Consider the following 22,258-nt stretch of genomic DNA (forward strand, 5'->3'; position numbering starts at 1 on the left):
GAGAGTCTGTTGTTTTCTTTAGGGCATTGAGCCCATCGTGTAGCTCCTTGCGCCTAGTGCCTTCTACCATGGTTTATAAATAAAAGGAAAATTTCAGAAACAGCACAGGGAACAATGTCTCTGGATTCCACTTTTGTAACACACCTCTTGTATAGCTATGGATTTAAGATTTCTTTGCTCTCTTTAAGGGAGAATACCTCCAAAAATGCTAGAGAGAGATATGGATAGCCGATAGGATAGGACAAGAAATTGCTTAACATTTAGAATAATCCTTACATGGATGTTGGTAGCGTATATGCAGTCAGACCACAGACACAATAATGAAAATTCACTACAGACAACTGCATAAAGGCCAAGGGCCAAATAAGTAAAACTCTAAAGACTAAAACCAGTAAAAGTATAAAGTCATTAACTAATAAAACATATAAAGAGCCCCATGGGAACACCCTCTCGGCCCAACGGAAATAACCTCTACTCAATAACTCCCCAGCCTTAGTGATCTAGCCCGAAGCCCACACTTGCTATGGCCCATCTCAATCCCTTTCAGTTGAAGCCTAAACGACCGAAGTATCCCCTTTTGACAGAGAACACTTCACTCCTCATTGTCTTCCCCACGCCCTTAGACCCTCTTCTTCACCAAACACGCCCCACCCTCAAATTTGAGCTACGGCCGTTACATCTAGATTGTATCATGATCTTCAGCCAGCTAGAACAAACCTACTCTTCATTATAAATTTTGTCAATATTTCTGATGTGATACATTTAAGTGACTTCATGGGTCTTACCAACTAATTAAACTATACCATATTTAAGTTGAAGAATATCTTTTTTCCAAATAGGACAACTCCAACTTATCTAACGTATCCCTACCATTTCCAATTTGTGAACTAAGGATGTTGTAGTCAAACACAAAACAATCTCTCAAAGTGATCAAGATAAACCACAAGAAGTACAAGAAGATCAAGCACAATCAAACAAAATTAACAAGCTAAGAAGCAAACTCCTACCTGCAAAAGACATTGCGCAATTATGAAGTTATGTTCTACTCGTACGTAGTGTAATATGATGTTTATGATTCCTAGTCAAACTACTTCTCTAGGTTGTTATTCATAGATTCTTAGTCCAACAATATTTTAAAGTTGTTGCTTGTAAATAAACAAGGTTGTACTGATTGGGGGTAAACCAAAATAATTTAGATCAGTTTATTCTTCAACATGGTATCAAGTGCCTTTTGACTCATGTCAGTTTTTTTTTTTCCATGGAGGATCAAGGCACTCAACTGCTTGACCCCACCATCTCTTCCCCAGTTTTCACTAGGCCAATCATTTCATCAAGCGCATTCCTTCCATCAATTACCTCTCTCAAAAATTTTGTCCCTATCAAATTCACCCATGACATACAACTACTTACTATGAAAGGCACAAGTCGTTCCATACCTCAAATGACTCAACCTTCATGGCTATGTCAACGACTCCACACCATATCCCTCTTTGCTTCTCACCAACCATACAAATCAGCCAATCCCAAATCTAGCATACACCACTTGGACTCTGCAGGACCCATTCATCCTCAATGCCTTGAACTCCTCCCTCTCTGAAATAGTTCTTGCACATGTTACAAAATGCTCCACTGGCCTTTTAGCAAGTTTGGTCTACTCTGGAATGAATGTTCACATCTACGTCTCGGGCACGATCCATGAACCTTCACTATCAATTGACCACACTCAAAAAGGGAAACTCTTCCATAAACGAATACTTCCAGAAGTTCACCTCCTTAGTCGATACCCTTAGTGCTGCAGATTAGCCATTGAACAATTTTGAGCTAGTGTCTTTCTTAGTAGCTAATCTAGGCCTTGATTACAACTCTTTCGTAACGTCGATCACAACAAGAGTGGATTCGATCTCTTTGGAAGACCTCTACAGTAACATGCTTGCTTAAGAACTTCGGTTGGAACAGCACTAACTTTCAGTTGATTCAAATCATGCTAATGCAAATATGGCCTCATGTTCCAGAGGCGGAAGAGGTGGTCTGGGTGATCATTTCTCCCACTACGGTGGTCGCGGTTCTAATTTTGGCTTATATAGAACCAATCAAGGCAGAGGAAGAGGTGGTCGTGGCCCTTTGAAAGCTCTAGTGTCAAAGCAGATCTATCAAGTTTGCAATCATATTGTCCACACAACAAATAGATGCCATCACATATTAGATAAATCATATTAAAAGGACTCTCCATCTGCAATTCATGCCTTTTTCACAGCCCCCTCGCAATAATCTAATGGTCAGTGGTATCCTGATTCGGGTGCCACACATCATATTATCTCTGACCTAGCCAACTTGAATATCAAGTCTAATGAATACACTGGTTCAAATAGAAAAACAAGGTTATACCGATTGGGGGTAAGCCAAAATTATTTATATCAATTTCTTCTTCAACACGAAGAGATCAATTTATTGTCAGATTTAAACCTAACTTCTCATTTTAGGCTTGCTCTACATGATTTAGGCTCCTTTTGGTTTCACAAACCGTCTCATTCCATCTCATCCCAACACCCAAACACTTTTCAATTTCAAATTTTGAATTTTTTATCTAATCATTACAACTTTACCCAACTTTCAAACAAAACACAGAATATAATTCAAAATTTTTAAATCCAAATACAAAAATTATATGAAAAATTATATTATAACAATATTTTAACTCCATAGTATTTTTATTCAACTTTTTCTCTCTCTTTTCTCAAAATCTCAAAAAAAAATCTTAATTCAACACATTTTACTACTATTTCACAAATTATCTTGCTACTATTCACATATTTCTCATCTTATCTGTGTAACCAAACAAGGCCTTAATATATTGAAACTCAAACTTGACCTTCCGTTTTAAGTATATAAGGCATCCGTGTGTGAAGTCTGGTTCTGCTTGTGGTGTCCAAATTGATGAACTAATTCGAGAAGGATCTATTGTGGTTTTTGGTGGATTCTCAATAAGGTTTGGTCATGGAGCGGAGCTTGAGCTAATAGGCCCAATTCATTTGGACCTACTACTTAGGGTTTATTATATATTATATTAAACCCTTGCATTAAGGTTGAAAATCAAAATTGAAACTGCACCGACGAGAAAATATGCTATTCTTGACCGAAACCAGCTGACAGGGAGAAAGAGAACCGGCCGGAATTCGACGGTCGGTACTAATCAACTCGGTTGTTTGGGGAATCGATTTTTCCATCACTAAACACCAAAAATGGACAAGCTCCATCACCGATTCACCAGACACCAAGAAATTCACAAAACAAAACCATTAACCCAACACAATAAAATAAATCACTTGAAATCCCAAATTTTTCCATGAGCGGCAAGATGAGAGAGCTCGGCAAGATGATTGATGGAGGAGAGGGAAAAGAGGGATAAAAGGTTAATGGAGGAGAGCTACGCTCTATGAGTGAGAGGGCGAGATGGATACCATCGGTTGTTGGAGGGAGAGGCTACGCGGTGTGAGAGAGGAGAGACTTGCAACAGCGGTGGTAGCTATGCGTGAGAGAGGTGAGAGAGAGTCTGAGAAGTTTCAATCGGGAGAGAAAAAGAATGAGAGGGGAGGGGGGACGCGAGGGTATTAAACTCTAAAGCCAAACGACATCGTTAAGTGTATTAAACCAAATGATGTCATTTGGTGTATTAAAACAGACGACATCGTTTCATTTTATTTAATTTTTTATTTTTTTTAAACAATAAGTGGAAAACGATGTCGTTTTACATAAGATATATATATATATAATATTATCGATTGGTTCGGCAGTTTGAGTTTGGTTCAAACTGGGACCAAACCAACCGGCGTTGGTTTTATTAAATTTATACCATCGACTGACCAGTTCTTTGCCAGTTTTGGCCGGTCCACATCGGCGACTGTCTGTCTTGTCAATTTCTGTATAGCCCTATCTTGCATGTACGACAAATACCATACTGTATTCTTGATTATTAAAATAAATAAAATCTTCTACAGTTTTGAGAACGTAAATATATTGTCAAACTGCATAAATTTTGTGTCGTATGTAATTATATCTACTTTTCTTTTTCTTTTTTCTCGTATCATTCCTAGCATGTAGGATATGAATGCCACTCAAGTCCTAAGGCTTTGGCATGCAGAAGGTTGAAGATCTGATTGAGACAACACTTACGATGGCTAAATTTATGAAATAATTACCTGTTTATTATGCATTTTCCTCGTCACAATAAGCACTAGAATGATTTTGGCAACTTGATGTATATGGACCAACCAAAATCGGCCAAGTATAACCTTATGTGATAACCTAGCAAGGTAAGGTAATAAGTTGGCTGAATTCGAGATACACACTCCACTCACATAATGGATAATTAAATTGTACCAAATGATCTGGAACGATGTTACGTTTTTCTTGGAACTGTATTCATAAATATTAAGAGTATTGTTAGACACACGATCTCAGGATATGTAAATTTCGTACACTTTTTTTAAAAAAATGAAATTCATTATTAGAAAAATTATTTTTTCATTTAGATCTTAGATTTATCTTTTTTTTTTAAAGAAAATGCGCGAGAGTTGCACACCCTACGACTATAAATATTATTTTTCAAATATTAATCCTTGATGACATAACATGTTAGGATTAATACTACTAGTTCATACTCCGAAATTATCTAATAATTATTATATTTTGAATTACTGGTAAACACTGTCAGAATACTTACACAAAGCCCTAGATTAAAAAAGGGCCATATGTGGCCTAATTCAACACAATAGTTAAGAAGTTCCGGGCCGAACCTAACCTACTTTGCGGGGAACAATGCCCTAAGTCCAATATCAGCCCAAACTCAATCTTGGACATTGTAGAAAAGCCTCAACGTCAATGTCCATCCCAAGTTCCAACTCATCGCCAGACTCTGAATTTTGGATCTCCGCGACTCGCACAGAGAAAGACGGAGCAAACCAAATGGCATTGGCGGGTACCGCTGAAGCAGATGATTGCTCCTTTGTTTGGGACGAGAAATCTCAGCTCTATTTCCATGCCAGGTCTTCTTTTGATATCATTTGAATTAAATATATAGCAGATGTCTGTTTTTCACTAAATTTAGAATTTTGTATTTGTCATAAGGTGCCCTGCTGTCCAGGCTTCCTCTTTGTTTGAATCGAAACTGTTCCAATTTAATAACCCCGAGTTCAAAACCTTGGATTAAGATGGTGTTTATCACGCTATGTCAACGTCTCTGTTAGTCTCCCTAACAATATATTGTTTTTGGGGGTCTCAATTTGAAGCAGTAGTGGATTTTACCACGACCCGGTTGCTGGTTGGTACTACAGTACTAGGGACCGTCTTTATTACATGTTCGAGAACGGAAATTATGTGCTTCTGGGGTCTGACAAGGTACCACCTTGTTCCTTATCTGGTTGTTTTCTACGTAGGGTTGTTATTTGTAATATTCTTTATGAACGTGTTCTTTGGTTGTTTCAGAGTGATGAAGATGAAGTTAATCAGAGCAGCGAAACTTGTAATGAAAATCCGAGACAGGTTGAGGAACCATCTGCACTTAGGTGTTCTAGCAGCGATGCAAATGGCTCTGCATTCCAGGGAGATGAATCTGAGGCATACCAATATATAGGATCTGCTAATGATGAACACAAACTAGGTGTGTATGTCTACTATTATAACAAAGTTCATATATTTCTGAAAATGAGTATTGTCAGGTCATATCATCAATAATTTTTTTTTAATTAATGTACTTTTACTTATAAAAAAAAAAAAAAATTATGGATGATATGACCTGACAAGATCATCATGATTCAACCCCGTGATTTGTGCGTGGACCTTTATTGGATATCAGAACTGGGTTCATAATAGTCATCCATTTAATAGCACCTTCACAGCAGAAATTATGGTGATCTTGTAAAAGGTGATGCGTTCCCTTTGGTCCTGTGTATGCTCCATCCTGATGTTGCCGGATCAGTTCATTTTCTTGGTTACCGGTCTTTTAAATCTCCTCCTGTACAATTTAGGCCAAGTGCTTAATGTTCTTTGCTAGCAACAATTTCTGTCATAATATCTTTATCCACTTCCCTATGATGCACTCAATTTTTTTTGAAAAAAAAAAAATCTAATCAAAACTTTCGGCTACCGAGCAAATTGCCACCACTGCCAATACCATTGCTTTGTCACAAAAAGTTGCATTGCAACTGTACATTCACTTTCTAAACACATGCTATTTTCAAACATCACCTCCACAGCCTATGCTGTTGTGAGGCCGCCTAAACCATTAGCTTCATTGCATTCTACAAATACATTTGATGTCATCTCCTATATCTATTTAACAAATGGAAAGTAATTAATAAAGGATACTTCAGTGCAGCTCAATGGAAGGAGTATTGATATTTTAGAGGTTCACATACAAAGTATTATCCTTCAATGCAATGACTATATTCAAACAACTATTACTTACAGGTGACACAGAGTGCTCCAATAGTCATGCATCTGAAAATCCACCTCCATCAGAATGGTATGCTACTTTAGGCATCTCACTTCGTCATCTTCATTATCAATTCGTCACTTGATGATATCTTGTCTAACACTACTTAATTACTGTTTTTTAGGTTAGAAGATACACTTATTGATCTTTATTTGTCTGGTTATTCCAAGCCAGTAGTAACTGCTGCTGCTGATGTAACGATGCCCTTGGAAACAAATGATATGGATAACTTTAAGTTGTCAGTTGAAGGTTAGTCCTTTATCTCCCTGTATTGGGAAAAAGACTACCACAATTAAAACAGAACCTAAATGTGCTTGTTTAATTTAGCTGCAGGGAACAGTGATACCTGTGAGCTGGAAGGCGAATGGCTTCCAGAGAGCCATTGTGGTGTAAATATTTCAAGTGGAAGTGTGTTAGATGAAGGTATGACCACTATAACACTGCTAATAATCGAGTGCTTGATAGCCATTTTTATTCTAGTACAGTGGCTGGTTTATTAAAAGCTCAAGACCATTCACATGTATAGATATAAACCTCATTGGTGTTAGCGTGGCAAGTATCAGCCAATTGTCTTTCCAATGGACAGTTTAGATAGTCAAATCTTTACAATTCTTGGGCCATGAAAATCTAATATGTGGCATTTGGTTATCCAAAACATGTAAACACGTGTTACCATAAGCATTTTTGGCACAGGTGCTTCATGTGATGAAGAAAATTGGCGAGCACAGTACGGTCAAGTCATTCAATCTGAGCAAACACCAATGCGAGAGTTCCCAGTTGTGGATTTATGGGACTGGGCAATGGCTACTGGCTCCAGAAAGAATGGAAAAGGTGAGTTGTTGAGACTGGTTGGGAGATTGGTGAGAAGGTCTGCTAAGCTTCATCCATCAATGGCTTCTGGCGGCGGCCTTCTGAAAACTGCTCCAATATGTGAAGTCCATCTTGATCTGGTACGAGTCACATCAGGTTTGCATTTGCCTCTACTGAATATACAATCCTTCTGCATTATATTCAAGGTCATTCCATATTGACTTGTATTCATTTACACATTGCTAAGGTGAATGGAAATTGTTCAAAGCAGTGTTTGTTGTGTTAAGTTCAAACTAAAGCGCATGAAATTTCTTCTGTCAGGTCAAGTATATAAGTTGCGGACACCCAATGCGGGATACTTAGCTTCTCTGTCAACTTATGATTCTTCTAACCCCACAAAAGATTGGGGATTCCCAGAATTATCAGTTGATAGTGACTCTCTCCCCCTCTCCAAACCCAGTGGAAAGCATGTATCACAAACTGCAGCTGGAACATCCATCAGCACTGATACGTGTCTATTACCAGATAATCTTTCTGCATCTGGAAAGGTAATTCTTTTTAAAATTTTGGATTCAAAGTTGATGTGCTGAATCTGTACCTGATTGTGTTCCAGTCGATTGAAAAGCTTATTATAAAAGTATAAGAAGGGCATAGTAAATAGAAGCATATAAAACTAGTGGCCATAGTGAGTCCTTTAACAGTCTAACAAAAAAGATGAGCACTCACTTGCAGAGCTTGGTTAATTGCATCGAGTACCTACTTTCAAACCAAAGGAAAGGTGGTTTTGAGTTTTGATAGAGGACGGCCTTACTGAGAGTTTCTTGATGTTATCAGTGATCTGATGCCAGGCATTATCATATGCGTGCAATTGTTTGGTATGAGTCAGTAGGTACAAGACCGATAGTGATGAGGACTATCGGAAGTTTGTTGAGTAGGCACATTTTGTTTAGAAATTGCCAGCTTTATCTGAGGGATTGCATAGTAGACCAATAATATGATTAGCAGAAGTTGATTTACTCATGAGCAATATTCTGTGTATTTTACCTATATGCAAAGGTATATCTTATACGACCTTCTGGATAGTGAGCATCATTTTCAGTCTGCTTTAAACTCATAATTTTGTCTCATGTTGCTTTTCCAGCATAAAATCCATGTGTACCGGGATAGAGCTGCTGAGAGAAGAACCTTACATGGGGGTTTCGGAGTGGGTCCTGGACAAAAGAGTTCAATTCCTGGTGAATATGGTCTGCAATCATCACCTGTGTCTGCCAGTACAGAAGACGCTGCAGCTGAGGCCTTGAATATGTCATTTGGAGTCGGTAGTTATGCCAGAAAACTCCTAGAAAACATGGGCTGGAAGGAGGTATTATTCTAATAACACTGGACGAGTTTTCTTCTTTTTGTCTTTTTTAGAAAATATTTTCAGAGGAGAATAGTAACAATACTGATTGTAGTAATTATTCTAGACAAACAGTTTCACTTGGCTCAATAGAGTAGTACTTGACAGGGGCTCTTCTTAAATTTTGTAAATCCTCCCTGAGGTGATTTTGTAAATTCTCCCCCTATATATTGATCTTTTCATTCATGAAATGCATGCAGGGGAGGGTCTTGGCAACACCACAAAGGGACTGGTGGATCCAATACAAGTGGTCGGAAATGTTGGTAATGCTGGATTGGGGTGGCCTCATGGAGTAGCAAAGCAACACATGAGATAACTGGAAACGTCCCGCAAATACCCACAAACCCGAGGGTTTCTTCCAAAAATATGTTGTCACAAGCATGTGAGTATTACGTTCTATTTATAGTGGTAATGATTTGTTCTCATTTGCCAAAATGTCGATGCCTGGTCTTCATATTTCTCTCTTCTTTTTTATGTTTGGGTACGAAATCATACCAAAATTTACCAATTTCTTCTCCTTGGTCACCTTAAGAATCTTCAAATTTAAATCTGAGATATGCTTCCCATCATCATCTATAAAAAAGACAAACAAAACAAAAAGGCTCCTACATATGTTTACGTTCTCAAACGAATTGATTTGTCTTAATTTTGTGGCCATATGAATGTAAGGCTAGTTGGCTTCATATGATGTAGATATCAATGTTTTAATTCGAAATAACTGATTAAGAAAAAGAGAAAAATGGATCGAGATACAATCATTACATCATAGATATATACTTGAACAATAATTTTGAAAATATACATGAACTTAAGCATTGGCATTTGATTTCTCCAAATTTCTAGTTAAAATTTAGCTACAAAAGCAATCTTGGCTATTTTATGTAATGCACTTCCTAGTACAACACACGTTCTCACATTGAATTACCTATAAGTTTGGCTAAACCATTATAATGATGTTTTTAATTTTATTGTTTTTTCTTTATTTAAAAATATCAAATGGTCATATTTTCAAAATTTATCGGCCATGTCTGTTATTTAATCTAAACACTTTTTTTTTTTTTAATGTAACGTTAGTCTTTATTTAATGGTTAATTTTTATCTAACCATTTTATAATCTAATGATTATCATGCATATAACTAACTTACTGTCTTCTTTATTGAACGTTCATAAAGATTGTAGGGTTGAAGGTTGGGCCAATTCACCTACCAAATCCAGTTATTAGGGGTTTGAAGTTGTAGAGTTGCCTGAATTAAGAAAAATGGGGTCACATTTTAAGATCTTCAGCCACGGATTTATGCCCCTTTCAAATGAACACTGGATAGACTAAGTTCAGAATGAGCTTTTTCCCTCTCTCTCTTTACTTCAAAACAGTTTAGTTTTAATGTACAAACCACATGGAGAAGAGGAGAAAATTGATTTAATCATACAAAATTGCAATGAAGATCTCAGTTGGCGGCGTCCTCAGATATCATTGTCTCATCTATAGCTTTCTTGTTTGAATCTGAATCGGTTTTTTCATCCTCGATTTGGCCGATTTGGCTCTTCTGGTGCAGCTCTTGCTTCAGCCTTTCAATATCTCCATCTTTTTCTTCTAGATTCTCCTGCAAGATGAGCACCTGCAGAAGAAATATGAGATAAATACAGATCCTTGTTAACTAATATATACTTATAAAAAATATATATATACAATAACAATAAGAAACGCCAATTGAAAGCCAGGTTTAAGTTCACCAGTATCTCATTCAACACCGGGTATTTGATTGCTACTCATGTTACAAATTAAGCTTAAATCAACTTTTCCAGTCTTTTGCTTTGTTTGAAGCATCTAAAGCAATTCACAGATTAGCTCATATAATTCTGCCCAAAACTCAGTAGTCTATTAAGGTCCAACAACGATAATCGTACAGCTGCAATCATCTACTACATGATATCACTTGTCCTAGAAAATTGGTCCAATACAACTATGTCATCCACCAACAGTAGAGTATACAAAAAGCACGAGGGTCCTCCCATTGTTTGGGAACATTTCTTTTTTCAGTTACTTCTAAAGATACACGTTAGATAAAAACATAAACAGACAAGCATATCAACAAACTGCAGATTTCACTTTGAGAAAATTAAGAAATGAAAGAAAGATGAAAACCATTTCATTCGATCTTTCCACATCATTTGTCAACCCCTCCATATGTTTGTGCAGTCCTGTGTGCAATAGAGCAAAGAGAATCATCATTGTATGAACTTTGTAAACCAAAGGTGCAAAAACATTTGGTTAATTTGAGGTACAAAAATATTTAAATTATGGGTGTCACAAAAGTATTTTCTGTCATATAATTAATGGAAATTAGATAGTGGGGGACCACTTTGAAATTCAGAATATACCATAGGAATCATTTAATTTACTTATATTTTGGCATGTATGGTAAGTGAAACCCAGACAAAGTAACAAATATACATACAATTGCACATTACTGACCTTCAAATTGACTTCTGAGTTCTGCATTCTGTGATTTCTGCAAAGCAAGTTGCATTGATAATTCATGCATCTGCAGACAAAACATTGAAAAAAATCATCCAATGTTTTGTATAAAGGAACATCAATCAAACAATCGATTCTGGAAACATAGAAAAAAATGGGGAATCAGCGGACCCTTTATTATTGCATTGCGAGGTGGCCAGGTCCTTGTGTGATGATATTTTCAACCAGACCAGTGCGGCAGGGGTTATGCCTAGAAGGGTAGTCAAGTTGTTTGGGTATTGGAAGGGTCTTCAGCACCCTTTTCTTGGCTTCAGTTATTGATTGTAATGGGGATAGTTTCCACAATTTGCTTGTATCCATTTCTAGTCCTTGGATGATGATGCTAGGTGTATTCCATGTATACTTCCTGACAGTCCTGTGTACTTGAGCTATGCCTCTTTCCTTTTAATAAAATTTTATTCTCACTCATAAAAAAATGTTTGTTTAGCATCCTAATATAGACTTGCATGAAATTGATTAAAGGCGTGCATATCATAGCATTTAAGTAATTTATGTTGTAACATTTTCTCGTTGACAGTGTAAGATCCTGTAAGTTTCTCAAGAAACGCAAAAAAGAATAATTACCCTCTAGGCTGATGAGACTAAAAATACAAATTGAAACCACGATAAAATGAACTAAAATGAAATGCAGAACCTTTCCTTCAGAAGCCAGATTTCCAATCTCCTCATTTTCCTCTTGCAGTGTCCTACATTTAGCCATCAGCATCTTACCCATCTTGCTTTGTGGAGTGAAACTGAGTGCAGAAATGGTATCCTGTTTCTCCTTCAACTCTTTCTCCTTCTCCTCAACCAAGTTCTAGCATTATGGCATCACAAGAAAACATAAGCAGACTTTTCTAAACCAAAACGCACAATTTTAAAATGATTTTGCTCCATAAGAGTTGAGTTGAAGTTGGTAATTAAAAATCAAAGGCCAACTTGTATAGAAAAATACAGATATTCAAACATTACATAATTGACTAAGTTATATTATTCACAGTAACATGAGATCGTTTCCATCTCATTGGCAATTAGACTCGACATGAGCAAAAGGGCATATGTGTAAGGCATCGATTTTAGCAAAAGTTAACTTGCTTACAAGCAGCTTTTCAGGCACAAACCTTTAAACGTGTAAACTCTTCATGAATAGCTGGATCTAGTAGTAACCTCCTAGCCTGTCAAATGAACCAGCATACGAAAATTGTGGATTTAATTAGTTACTTAACAATTCTCAAAAAGAAAGGAAAGAAAGAAAAAAAGAAAGAAAGAAAAAGCATGTTTCTATTTCCAAATAAACACAACGAAACATTATATTAGCCTCATCAGGTATGAACTTTTTCAATTCTTCCTACAAGATAGGGATTTCCAGACTCAAGAAATCAAAAGAGCATAAGCAATCATATATATTGTGATAAGTAAAGAAATAAAAAAAGGCAAGAGATATGTTGATGTTGTCATTGACATTTCACCAACACAATAATAATAGTTAGGTAATCACATAGAGCATCCAGCACTTCAATGGGACTTTTAGAAATAGCGGCAAGTAGTCATCCAAGATCAAGAATGTGTGTTCAAACATTGTTACCACAGACAAGAAAATGTCTCATATATTTCAAAGATGACAAAAATATAATGATAGGTACAGAAAATGCCTGCCTGCAAACCTAAGCAAGCAAACAAAGAACTCCTAGGAATGACTAACTCAGAATTTCCACTTTGACGCTTACCCTTTAGCATGTACTTTCAAAGATGTATTTAGGACAGGTTATGATTTAAGAGAAACATTAGCCGAGTCTTGATTAGTAATGAATTCAGTTCTAAGATGCCTATGACCCCAGAAGTCTCAAACATGGGCACTGGTTGTCCAAAAAAAGGAATCCAAACCTCAAAATCAAATACTATGCTGAGGGCCTGTGCACCCCCAGGACTAGTTGGGACTTTGTCCTGGACACCCAGTGCCAATCAAAGGGAAAAAAAAAATTAAACACTATACCTATCTATGCATTTGACAAATACATATTCATCAGAAAAAACATACCAGGCAACCTTGAATCTGAAGTTTTTTATATGTTGGGAACCTAGAGCTTTCAGACTAAGAGAAAACTTTCCTTTGGATCCAGAAAAATATTGAGAATAACGTTTTTTAGAAGTACTAGTCGAAGATTTTATTAAAAATCACACACAATTGGGAATTAATGAAGGAAAATGCATAAAAATGCCGATAATAATCCACAAAACTGAAAAGAAATTTGGTTACCCAGTGAAGTAGATGTATCAAAACATATATGTTACTATGAGATGGGAGTTTTTCAAACTTAGCAATGTAGGCTTTTTGGTGAGCGAGTTTCCACTTATAAAAGAACAGTATGAACTAAGGATAACAAAACAAGTAAATATATCGTTCACAAAAGAAGATAACTAATTCCTTCCCTATGAAAATCAAATACTGAGGTCACAGAGAAATCACAAACTGAAAATCAAAAAACAAAGATGCTGAATTAACAATTGTAGTATCTCTACTCATAAAAAACACTATTAAAATTACTCCTGATCCTACAATTTCATGAATATTGTATACTCCAGTCACAATTCTCTCCTCCCCACCCCCACCCCCCAAAAAAAGAGAGAGCAACAAAAACCAAAGCATAATATCTTGCCTGCATTGATGGTGGCTTCAGTTGCGCTTTTAATTCCCTGACAGCAGACTGGGAATTTAAGAATGAATTTGGTCTTAGATAGGCATAAAACCATAGAATTACATGCAAGGAATCGACAAAATAAAAAACCAAGCTGTATAAAATTCAAGAAATAATAGGATACAGGATAATTATATAATTAAAGAATTTAGGGAAGGAGGTGGAGTCACTAAATTATCTTTGGGCGTCAATTACAGAAACCTTTGAAGGAATCTTTTTAGTATGTAAACCTTTGAAGGAATCTGCTCACTTGAATAATTCGATCTGGGAAGAGATCTGCATTTTCTGTGTCATTAACGGAAGCCGTAGCATCAAAGTTACTGCTTGGCACCCCTAGTAAATAATTCCTTATGTTTTATTGTGATGGAGTTGTGTCTGCGAATCAGGGCACTCCACAGCTAAGGAACCATGCAGTCTTCATTTTGGTAAACTCCAAGTGTTTTTACAGGTTAATGTCAACAAAAGCTGATCTTAAGTTTTTTGTTTTATAAGTAGATCCTACTTGACTAACTTATGTTGTAACACATTCATACCAAAGGAGCAATTTTGCAAGAACTATATGAGGATTATTTATGTTCCTTGTTTTGACATCTCACCAAATTGTTCCGCTTTTCTACCCAATGAGATGTGTTCTGCTAAAAAAAGGAGATTTTTAGATCCAAAATTAAATTACATAAATTGGTATGAAAAAAAATTACCCTTAACTCTGCTATTTCCTGCTCCCGTTTTGCAAATGTTACAATGAAAGCAGCTTCCTTTTTCTTTGCCTTCTCTAGCTGTAACAATAATAACACGGATGAAGTCCTACATAATAAATAGGGACTTTTTTTCCTTTTTTGATAAGCAGATAAGTAACTTTACATGAAGCAAAGAAAGCAAAACTAAAAACAAGCCACCTGTTCTCTTAATGACTCCTCGGATGATTTTAGAGTCTGAAGATAATCGATCACAAATTTAGGTTCTACAAAAAATGTGATTATTAGCTGTTTTGGGAATAAAGGCAGAATAGGATCTCATTATTATTTTTTTTTATAGGTACCAATAGGCTTTATTTTGCACCTGCTATTCAGATTTAACGCTACGATTGTGCCATGTGGCTAATTTTTTGTTCGTCTTAACAATGAAATCTTAACCTAGGGTACAAACGAAAAATAATAAATGAACTCCTTGAGGAAAGGCTAACCAGGGGAAATCCCAGCAGGTATAAAGGATTCGTTAAGAAATGAAGAATGCCACATTTGGATCTCAATTTTTGCAGCTTCAAGGTCCGCCTGAAAGTGACAAACTCATATTAATGGCCCAGTAAATATTTTGGCAGAGACACAACCATATAATAGACATAATCGTTATGCACTTTCATATAATCATTATGCACTTTCATCATGTCCGAATTTTGAAAGCAGCATTTACAAAATGCGGACATAACCTCCAACATGTGCAAGTGTGGCACTGGGAAACCTATCTAAATTTCCCTTGCTACTAATGCTGAAGTTTATTGATGTGAAGTTTCTGAGTAGAAGAGGTTAATTGTAAGTTTCAGAAACCCATTTATAGATCATACAATGTATAGGTTTCAATGAAACGCCAACATATTATGGGTAATAAATAGTTAGTGGGTTGGTTAATTGATCACTTATTATTTATGATTGAATTGGTATTTATTTGGAGACAACATAATCATTCCAAATTCAATTGAAAGTTCCAAATCAAGAAAGCTATCCACTTTATCGGTGATCAAAAAGAGAGCCACCTTGAATCTAACTAATCATTAGGGTTAAATAAATGCTCTTCCAAATTGATAGAAAGAAAAATATGCACACCACAATAAAAGGCCCAAACCACATGGCTTTACTCCAAAAGGACTAGTCAATGATACAATTGAAGTCCCATTGGAACCTTGTAAAGAGCAAGAACTTCTTTATCACAACCAATGTGGAATCTCATACACCACCTACCATTTTCCTTAGAGTTCTGTTAGGTTGCCGCCCAGCTTTGACCGCTGGGCGTGCTGCCTAGCACAAATGTGTGTTTTTATTTTTTTCTCATTTTTCTTTTCATTTTTTTAACATATTTAAATATTTTTAAAAAATAAAAAAAATACACCAATACATTAAAAATCACTTTCTTAATCATTAAGTAAAAAAAATTAAATACACAAGCGGTCAAAATGAGGGGGTAAACTAGCATTTTCCTTTTCCTTATCATATGGAGATCTCATTCACCACCTATCTTTATCCTTATCATATAGAGTATTACAATATCCCCCTCCTCCTTAAATTCTCGACGTCCTCATCAGGCCTATCCGTCGTAGGTGGCATAGCTCAATTCCCACATTTCTGGTTGGGATAGACTCTAATGTCATTTGTAACACCCCAATAGAAGGCCCAAACCACATGGCCTATACTCCAAAAAAACTAGTCAATGATACAATTGGAGCCCCATTGGAACCTTATAAAAAGCAAGGACTTCTCCTTCTCAAGCAATGTGGGATCCCATACACCACCTATCATTTTTTTTTATCATATGAGGATCTCATTCGCCACCTACATACGAATTGGCATCCTCAATAGTTTTAACCCATTCCATAATCTTCAAAATGTAAAAAGCACCATATTTAAGACCAGAGGTTTTAATTTTTTTCAGTATGATATGCATAAAGAGTCAAAAGAGTTTTTTTACCAGTATGTAAAGAGTCAAAAGATTAAAGTTAAAGAATTACAAATCATCTTTTTTTGTGGAAAAAAATATAAAAACACTGGCCTTCTGGAAGAATAGCTTCTTGTCACCTTAAAGGCTTCTTATTAATGGATAATACAGAAACAAGATAGAACTGTGCCCAAACTCTACAGATTAAGTTTCTAAGTGAAATTTCTTCCATAATTTAGTGTTGACTAACTTTTACTTTAAATTTATATTAGCTTTGAACATATAATTTGCAGCACTAAGATGATAGATGCTACCTGTTTTTAACAGTAACTAAGATGATAGATACTTCCTACAGATCGATAACAAAGGACATATAAATTCATACTTGGCATGTTGCGAGCTCATCCTTACTGTTTTGAAGACTGCAAAAGAAAAATCCAGCAAAAATAAGACACGATGCAAATGGCATATAAATCCATCCATTAGATAAAGATTCATTCTAGATCTTAGACTACCTCTCACGAAGTGACAAAATCATCCCTGTTGCTACACCAGGAGCAGTTTCTTCTAACTTTGTTTTAATCTGCATAGCGAAAAAACAAATGATTATTTTCAAAAATCCACAAGTGACAAAAAAAAAAAAAAAAAAGGTCTTTGAACTTCATGAATGGGAAAAAGGAATGTAATACGATAGATAAGGACTCCCACACACACTCTCTATATCATGTCCCAGTAAAATTTCCGACAATTGAATAGCCGAATCCAAGAATTAGGTTTACAACTCAAAAAAGAGGTTTCCTAATTAGCTTAAAGATGACACAAAGTTAAAATCATAGAAAAATCAATATCAAATTTACCTTTTTTGAACCAAAAACATCATCTTCGTCGTCCTCGAGATCCCCAAAACTTCTCTTATCAGCTAATGTATTTTACACAAAGTTAAAACACATTTTAAAAAAAAACTTACAAAATCAAACGCTAAGAATCAGCTCGGCTACAGAAAAACCGAACCAACCTGAACGCCTGGTATTGTGAGTTCCAGGAAAATCGCCTCCGAAATCATCATCCTACGTTTCACAAAAATGCCTTCAATGAGCAAAACAACAGAAGCTAAGGTATATAAATTAGCCAGCTCAGGGATTGAAGGAGTTCATATTACATCATCGAGATGGGAGTGGGCAGCCATGGAAATCAAAACCCTAAAGATTTGCTACCGGGAGAGTCAGTCGGTGGCGCCGAAATTCGATATCACTCTCCGCCAAGGATCTGAAATTTCTTTTGATATACTCAGTGAACCAAACTACGTGAATACCCTTTCAACGCACCGTTTTAGGCCTCCACATTAATGCTGGTTGGGAACTTGTTGATTCCCATTACCTTTCTGTTTTGGATCGGCCCCACAGTCTTCATTTATGGGCCTATGGCCCAGGTAATAACAGCAATGCCCAAAGCCCAAATATAACAGCAATCGAGTTTGCTCGCCGCATGTATGTATATGTTTATCAAACTCAATTTGCAGGTGTTATTTATTTTTTTTTTTTCTTTGTAATTTTCCCAAGAAAAGACAAATGGTTATGATTTTGGAACCGAAAGCATGGAGAATTCAAAGCTGGATCCCAAACAGAACAGTGATGGCTTTTAACTCATTGACTTACTATTACTATTAGTTGTCTTGTTCAGGCCCATGGCCTCAATTGGGGAAGAAAAGACGACTATGGATTTATTTCTTTCTTTTTCAACCACCACCATGATTGGACTGCGGATTGGAACCCAATTCAAGTGAAAAACAGGGTAATTTGTCACAGACAAACTTGAATTATGGCCTTGACAGCACAGCTTGGGATTTGCAGAGATTGGCATTCAAAGCAACTTCTTTTTCTTTAGTTTTCATATATAGTTTTGAAATCAATGTTTTTCTTTTTCGAGTTTTACTATTTATCATTTATGCACGTCAGATATTATTTTTTTATTATTTTTTTATTTTTCTTAAATTTATTAAATTCTCCTACTCATTATCTGTATATCACACATTTGATAAGAGAAAAAAAATATGTATGATATATGGTGTGTGGAAATGATGAATAGAATTTTTCTTTTGTCAATTAGTTACATTTTCTTCCAGGGTTGTTTAATTTTATGCTCTTAAAAGTGTCAACTTTGTGAAGTTCTTGATCTATTTTTTTTTTCCATTAAGCTTTAAGAAACACTACTATATATATTTACAAAAAATAATTATAAACTGACGTGACTCGATGTGTTATGTCAAATCAGATATTTTTTTTTTATTTAAAATTGATAGAGAGTCGTTGGAAGATGAAATGATCAAAGGGGGGAAAAGAAAAAGTTTTTAAACTTTCCCAAAGTTAAAAACCTTAGTTTAAGCTATCTCCTTCTTTCTTAGACTTAAAAGTCTAATCTCCAACCGAAATATACATAAGAGCATCATTTCCCACAAGAAAAAAAAAAATGAATTAATTAATGTTCCACCACCCTCCTCAAAGCCACATGATAATATGGGAAACACATGATGTTGTCTTTGAATTTAAATTGCTGTGATTTCAAATGTCTCCTTTTCCACTACCCTAATTTTCAAAGAGCAATTAATTCATAATTCATGTAAACACAGGTTTGAAACATTCTATTTATATGTCTTTTTTGTTGATGTCTGTTAGGAAGGGAGCTATTTTTAATGTTTTTAATCAAACCTCGTGCTACAATATGCATGATCTAGCTAGCATTCGATCCTATAAATAAATATATATATATATATATATATATATATGTTCTGGTCTTGGAGTACTTGGATTATAAAATTAATGTTAAAATTACCAATGATGTTCTTTTTGGTTATATATGTTGAAGATGATAAAGATGAAGACAAACAACCTTTTCATCAAATCTTCCCATACAAGCTGGTACCAAACAAACAAGCAGCAAGGAATTATAATTAAAAAAGACGACAAATCCCAATTAGTTGTTTATTGCTTAAGATGGATCATCTTATTATTGTTATTTATTACGTACAGCACGGATCATCTTCTTAATAATTTATATATATATATATATATATATATATATATATATATATGTTAAAGGTAATGAGCAAAAGGGGAACATGATAGCTAGGCCTCTACTGTGTTCCACACCAATTAAAGTCCTCTAATTCCGTGATTGACTCATGGGGGTGTGGGATCTGTTTAGGGGGCCACTTGTCAACCTGGGATTGGCCTATGGCACGTGCGGGTACTCATCAAAATGATATATATATATATATATATATATATATATATATATAGGTCATGTGTTGACATGTATAAATTATGAATGACTAGATCAGGGAATTTAAAAGTTTTTTTTAATGTCGGCAGCTTGGATTTTTAGCTTTGTTGAATGCATCAATTCAGGTAGGGAAAACTGATCTGTTATGGAGGGAGACATTGTAACACCTGGGCCCTCAGATATTTACATATATTAATCTAAGCACTATTGCTTTAATATTTTTGTTTTTTGTTTTAATTTACTCTCCATGGATTGTCAAAGAACAGTACAAAAGGCTCATTTTCTCTTAGTTAGGTAGCTGATTTAATTAGTAGTTTGGCTTAAGCTCTCACAACTACTGTTTACTCCTATAACATCGATGATGATGATGATGTGTACTGGTGGAGTTGTTGGTGATTTTGACAAAAGATTATCGAGATGATTAGGAGTAAAAGTTTCTTAATTATCAAGTGCTAGCTAGCTAGAAGATCAAGACAAAACAAGAAAAAATGGTACTACTGGGTTTGAAACTTGGTTACATGCACCTAGATAGATAGCTTTATTTGGAATCCAAATTCAGATTCCTTTCTTTGAAACCCAGATTTCTGATCAGTGTGAATGATTTTCACTGCATGTCTCTCCTTAATTTGGTGAGTTCCATCCTATTAGTAAAGAAAATAGTACTAAAACACCCAAAAATAAAATTAAAAAAAAACAAAGTAGCAGGAAAAATGAAAAGGGAAACAATTATAATTAAAGAGCTTTCCCATTTACCTAATCTGTCATGGACTTTTACGAGTTTGAGGAGATGGTTGAGGTTGATGATCATGGCATGACAAAACTGAATAATCATTAAAGTCCTATTTCTCGAGTAAAAAAATCTTGTTTTCCACGCACATAGATATATATATATATATCCACCATTCAAATTCAACCAAAAAACAAAAATCTTTTGATTGCATTGTACCAATTCCTACTATATTTAAAGAACATATACGTACTTCGGTTGTTGAGTACAAGATCAGAACGACTTGTATCATAGTTTATATATATTCATGTGCTAGCTAGTTTAAACAAATCATAGCCATAATCAAATATTCATTATCTGGAAGTAGTAGTAGTAGTGCATGATCATCATGTTTAATTTGTTACAAACCTGGCCTAGAATAAAATAACTCTGATCGATCTGTTCAATATATATTTAATAATTCACAAAGATCATGCATTAATCTAAATCGACCTCTTTAATTAAGCTTTTAATTTCATGAGTCGTGGGAATTAGTTTCCTGGCCTTTTGTATCCAACAAGCTGCATGTATATATATGTAATATCTGCTAGCTAGAACATGATCGAGGAACAAATTATGCATGCATGGGCAGGCGGCATCCGAAATAATAATCAACTCTAGCTAGCTAGCTCTGCTACTTTTGACACTCTTTTTTTTTGGAGAATGTCATGATGAATGATGAAAGGATGAAGAAGAAGACATATGTATACATGTGTATATATCACATGCGAAACTAGAACAGGGAAATGCTTCATGGAGTTGGGGCAGATTGATGATAGATGTAGGCAACTGAGGAGACAGGAGGGGGCCATGGTGCATAGCCAGTTCACAACTCCATTGTTGAGGAGTCAATCTCAATGCCTCTCTTTTACTCCCTCAATCTCCAACACCGCCCATCATTTTTCAACACCAAAGGATGGAAATTCTTGGCCATTAGGGACAAAAGGAGACGTGGGTGGCACGTTGGCACGCAGCAAAAGCATTTTTGTCTGCAGAAACGTATATATATATATATTATAGCCCTATATATTTGATTCCTTTTTCGCGATAAAATGTCAAAAACCTGTTTCACGATTGCATGCACGCGTTATCGATTGGTGAGATTTTCTAGATGTCCACGTGTGAGATCGAGCTACTCATGAACCCCAAACTTAACCTTTTTTTTTGTTCTTTCTTTCATTCTTTTTGAGTTCATGCATGCATGTACCCGGCCATAATAAGAACTCAGAACTACGTACAGTACACTTTTTCTTTTTCTTTTTTGTCTTTAAGAAATTAGATCATTTCTGTAAATTATAAAGTGTGAATATTAATGTTGATGAAGTGACATAAATAATAGATTTATGACTAATGCTATTTTTTTTTCCTAATTCCCTTGCTAAGACATCATGCTTGCATGAGTTTTAATTAATTGATGAATGTTAATTTCTTTTTCTTTTTTTATAAGAATTGAATGTTAATTTCAAACATAAAGGTTCACCAGAAAATGAAAGTAATTTAAGGTAATATATAAATATATATATATATATTATATTTAAAAAAAGATTCAGCTATATGTATATATATATTGTTAAATAAGATTAAATCAAATTATAACCTCAAAGAGCAGAATTCCCACAAGATCGGATTTTTACTCATCTTACAGTCCACGTCACT

General features: G+C 35.4%; 2 protein-coding genes across 4 annotated transcripts; one reads left to right on the forward strand and one right to left on the reverse strand.

Moving 5' to 3' along the window:
• The first annotated feature begins 4,899 nt into the window (after positions 1-4,899).
• On the forward strand, positions 4,900-9,137 carry LOC121235204. Of its 3 annotated transcripts, none has more exons than XM_041131501.1 (10): positions 4,900-5,042; positions 5,289-5,394; positions 5,482-5,656; positions 6,466-6,520; positions 6,615-6,739; positions 6,824-6,913; positions 7,184-7,456; positions 7,622-7,848; positions 8,442-8,663; positions 8,905-9,137. In XM_041131501.1, the coding sequence occupies exons 1-10, from the start codon at positions 4,963-4,965 to the stop codon at positions 9,013-9,015; spliced, it is 1,464 nt and encodes a 487-aa protein (XP_040987435.1). In that variant the 5' UTR covers positions 4,900-4,962; the 3' UTR covers positions 9,016-9,137. The 3 variants fall into 3 exon arrangements, with proteins under 3 accessions (XP_040987435.1, XP_040987433.1, XP_040987434.1); XM_041131499.1 differs by having other exon boundaries at positions 5,286-5,394; positions 8,900-9,000; XM_041131500.1 differs by having other exon boundaries at positions 8,900-9,000.
• Positions 9,138-10,027: 890 nt separating this feature from the next.
• Positions 10,028-17,880, reverse strand: LOC121235205 (FKBP12-interacting protein of 37 kDa). Its single transcript, XM_041131503.1, has 14 exons — positions 17,717-17,880; positions 17,573-17,624; positions 17,415-17,476; positions 17,073-17,140; positions 16,943-16,979; positions 15,095-15,182; positions 14,808-14,872; positions 14,610-14,687; positions 13,873-13,920; positions 12,337-12,390; positions 11,871-12,032; positions 11,174-11,243; positions 10,844-10,899; positions 10,028-10,316 (listed from the first exon to the last, which is right to left on the reverse strand). The coding sequence occupies exons 1-14, from the start codon at positions 17,741-17,743 to the stop codon at positions 10,146-10,148; spliced, it is 1,038 nt and encodes a 345-aa protein (XP_040987437.1). The 5' UTR covers positions 17,744-17,880; the 3' UTR covers positions 10,028-10,145.
• Between the last annotated feature and the right edge of the window lie 4,378 nt (positions 17,881-22,258).

The sequence above is a fragment of the Juglans microcarpa x Juglans regia genome, chromosome 6D (genome assembly GCF_004785595.1).
Source record: "Juglans microcarpa x Juglans regia isolate MS1-56 chromosome 6D, Jm3101_v1.0, whole genome shotgun sequence".
In the NCBI taxonomy this organism is placed as follows: domain Eukaryota; kingdom Viridiplantae; phylum Streptophyta; class Magnoliopsida; order Fagales; family Juglandaceae; genus Juglans; species Juglans microcarpa x Juglans regia.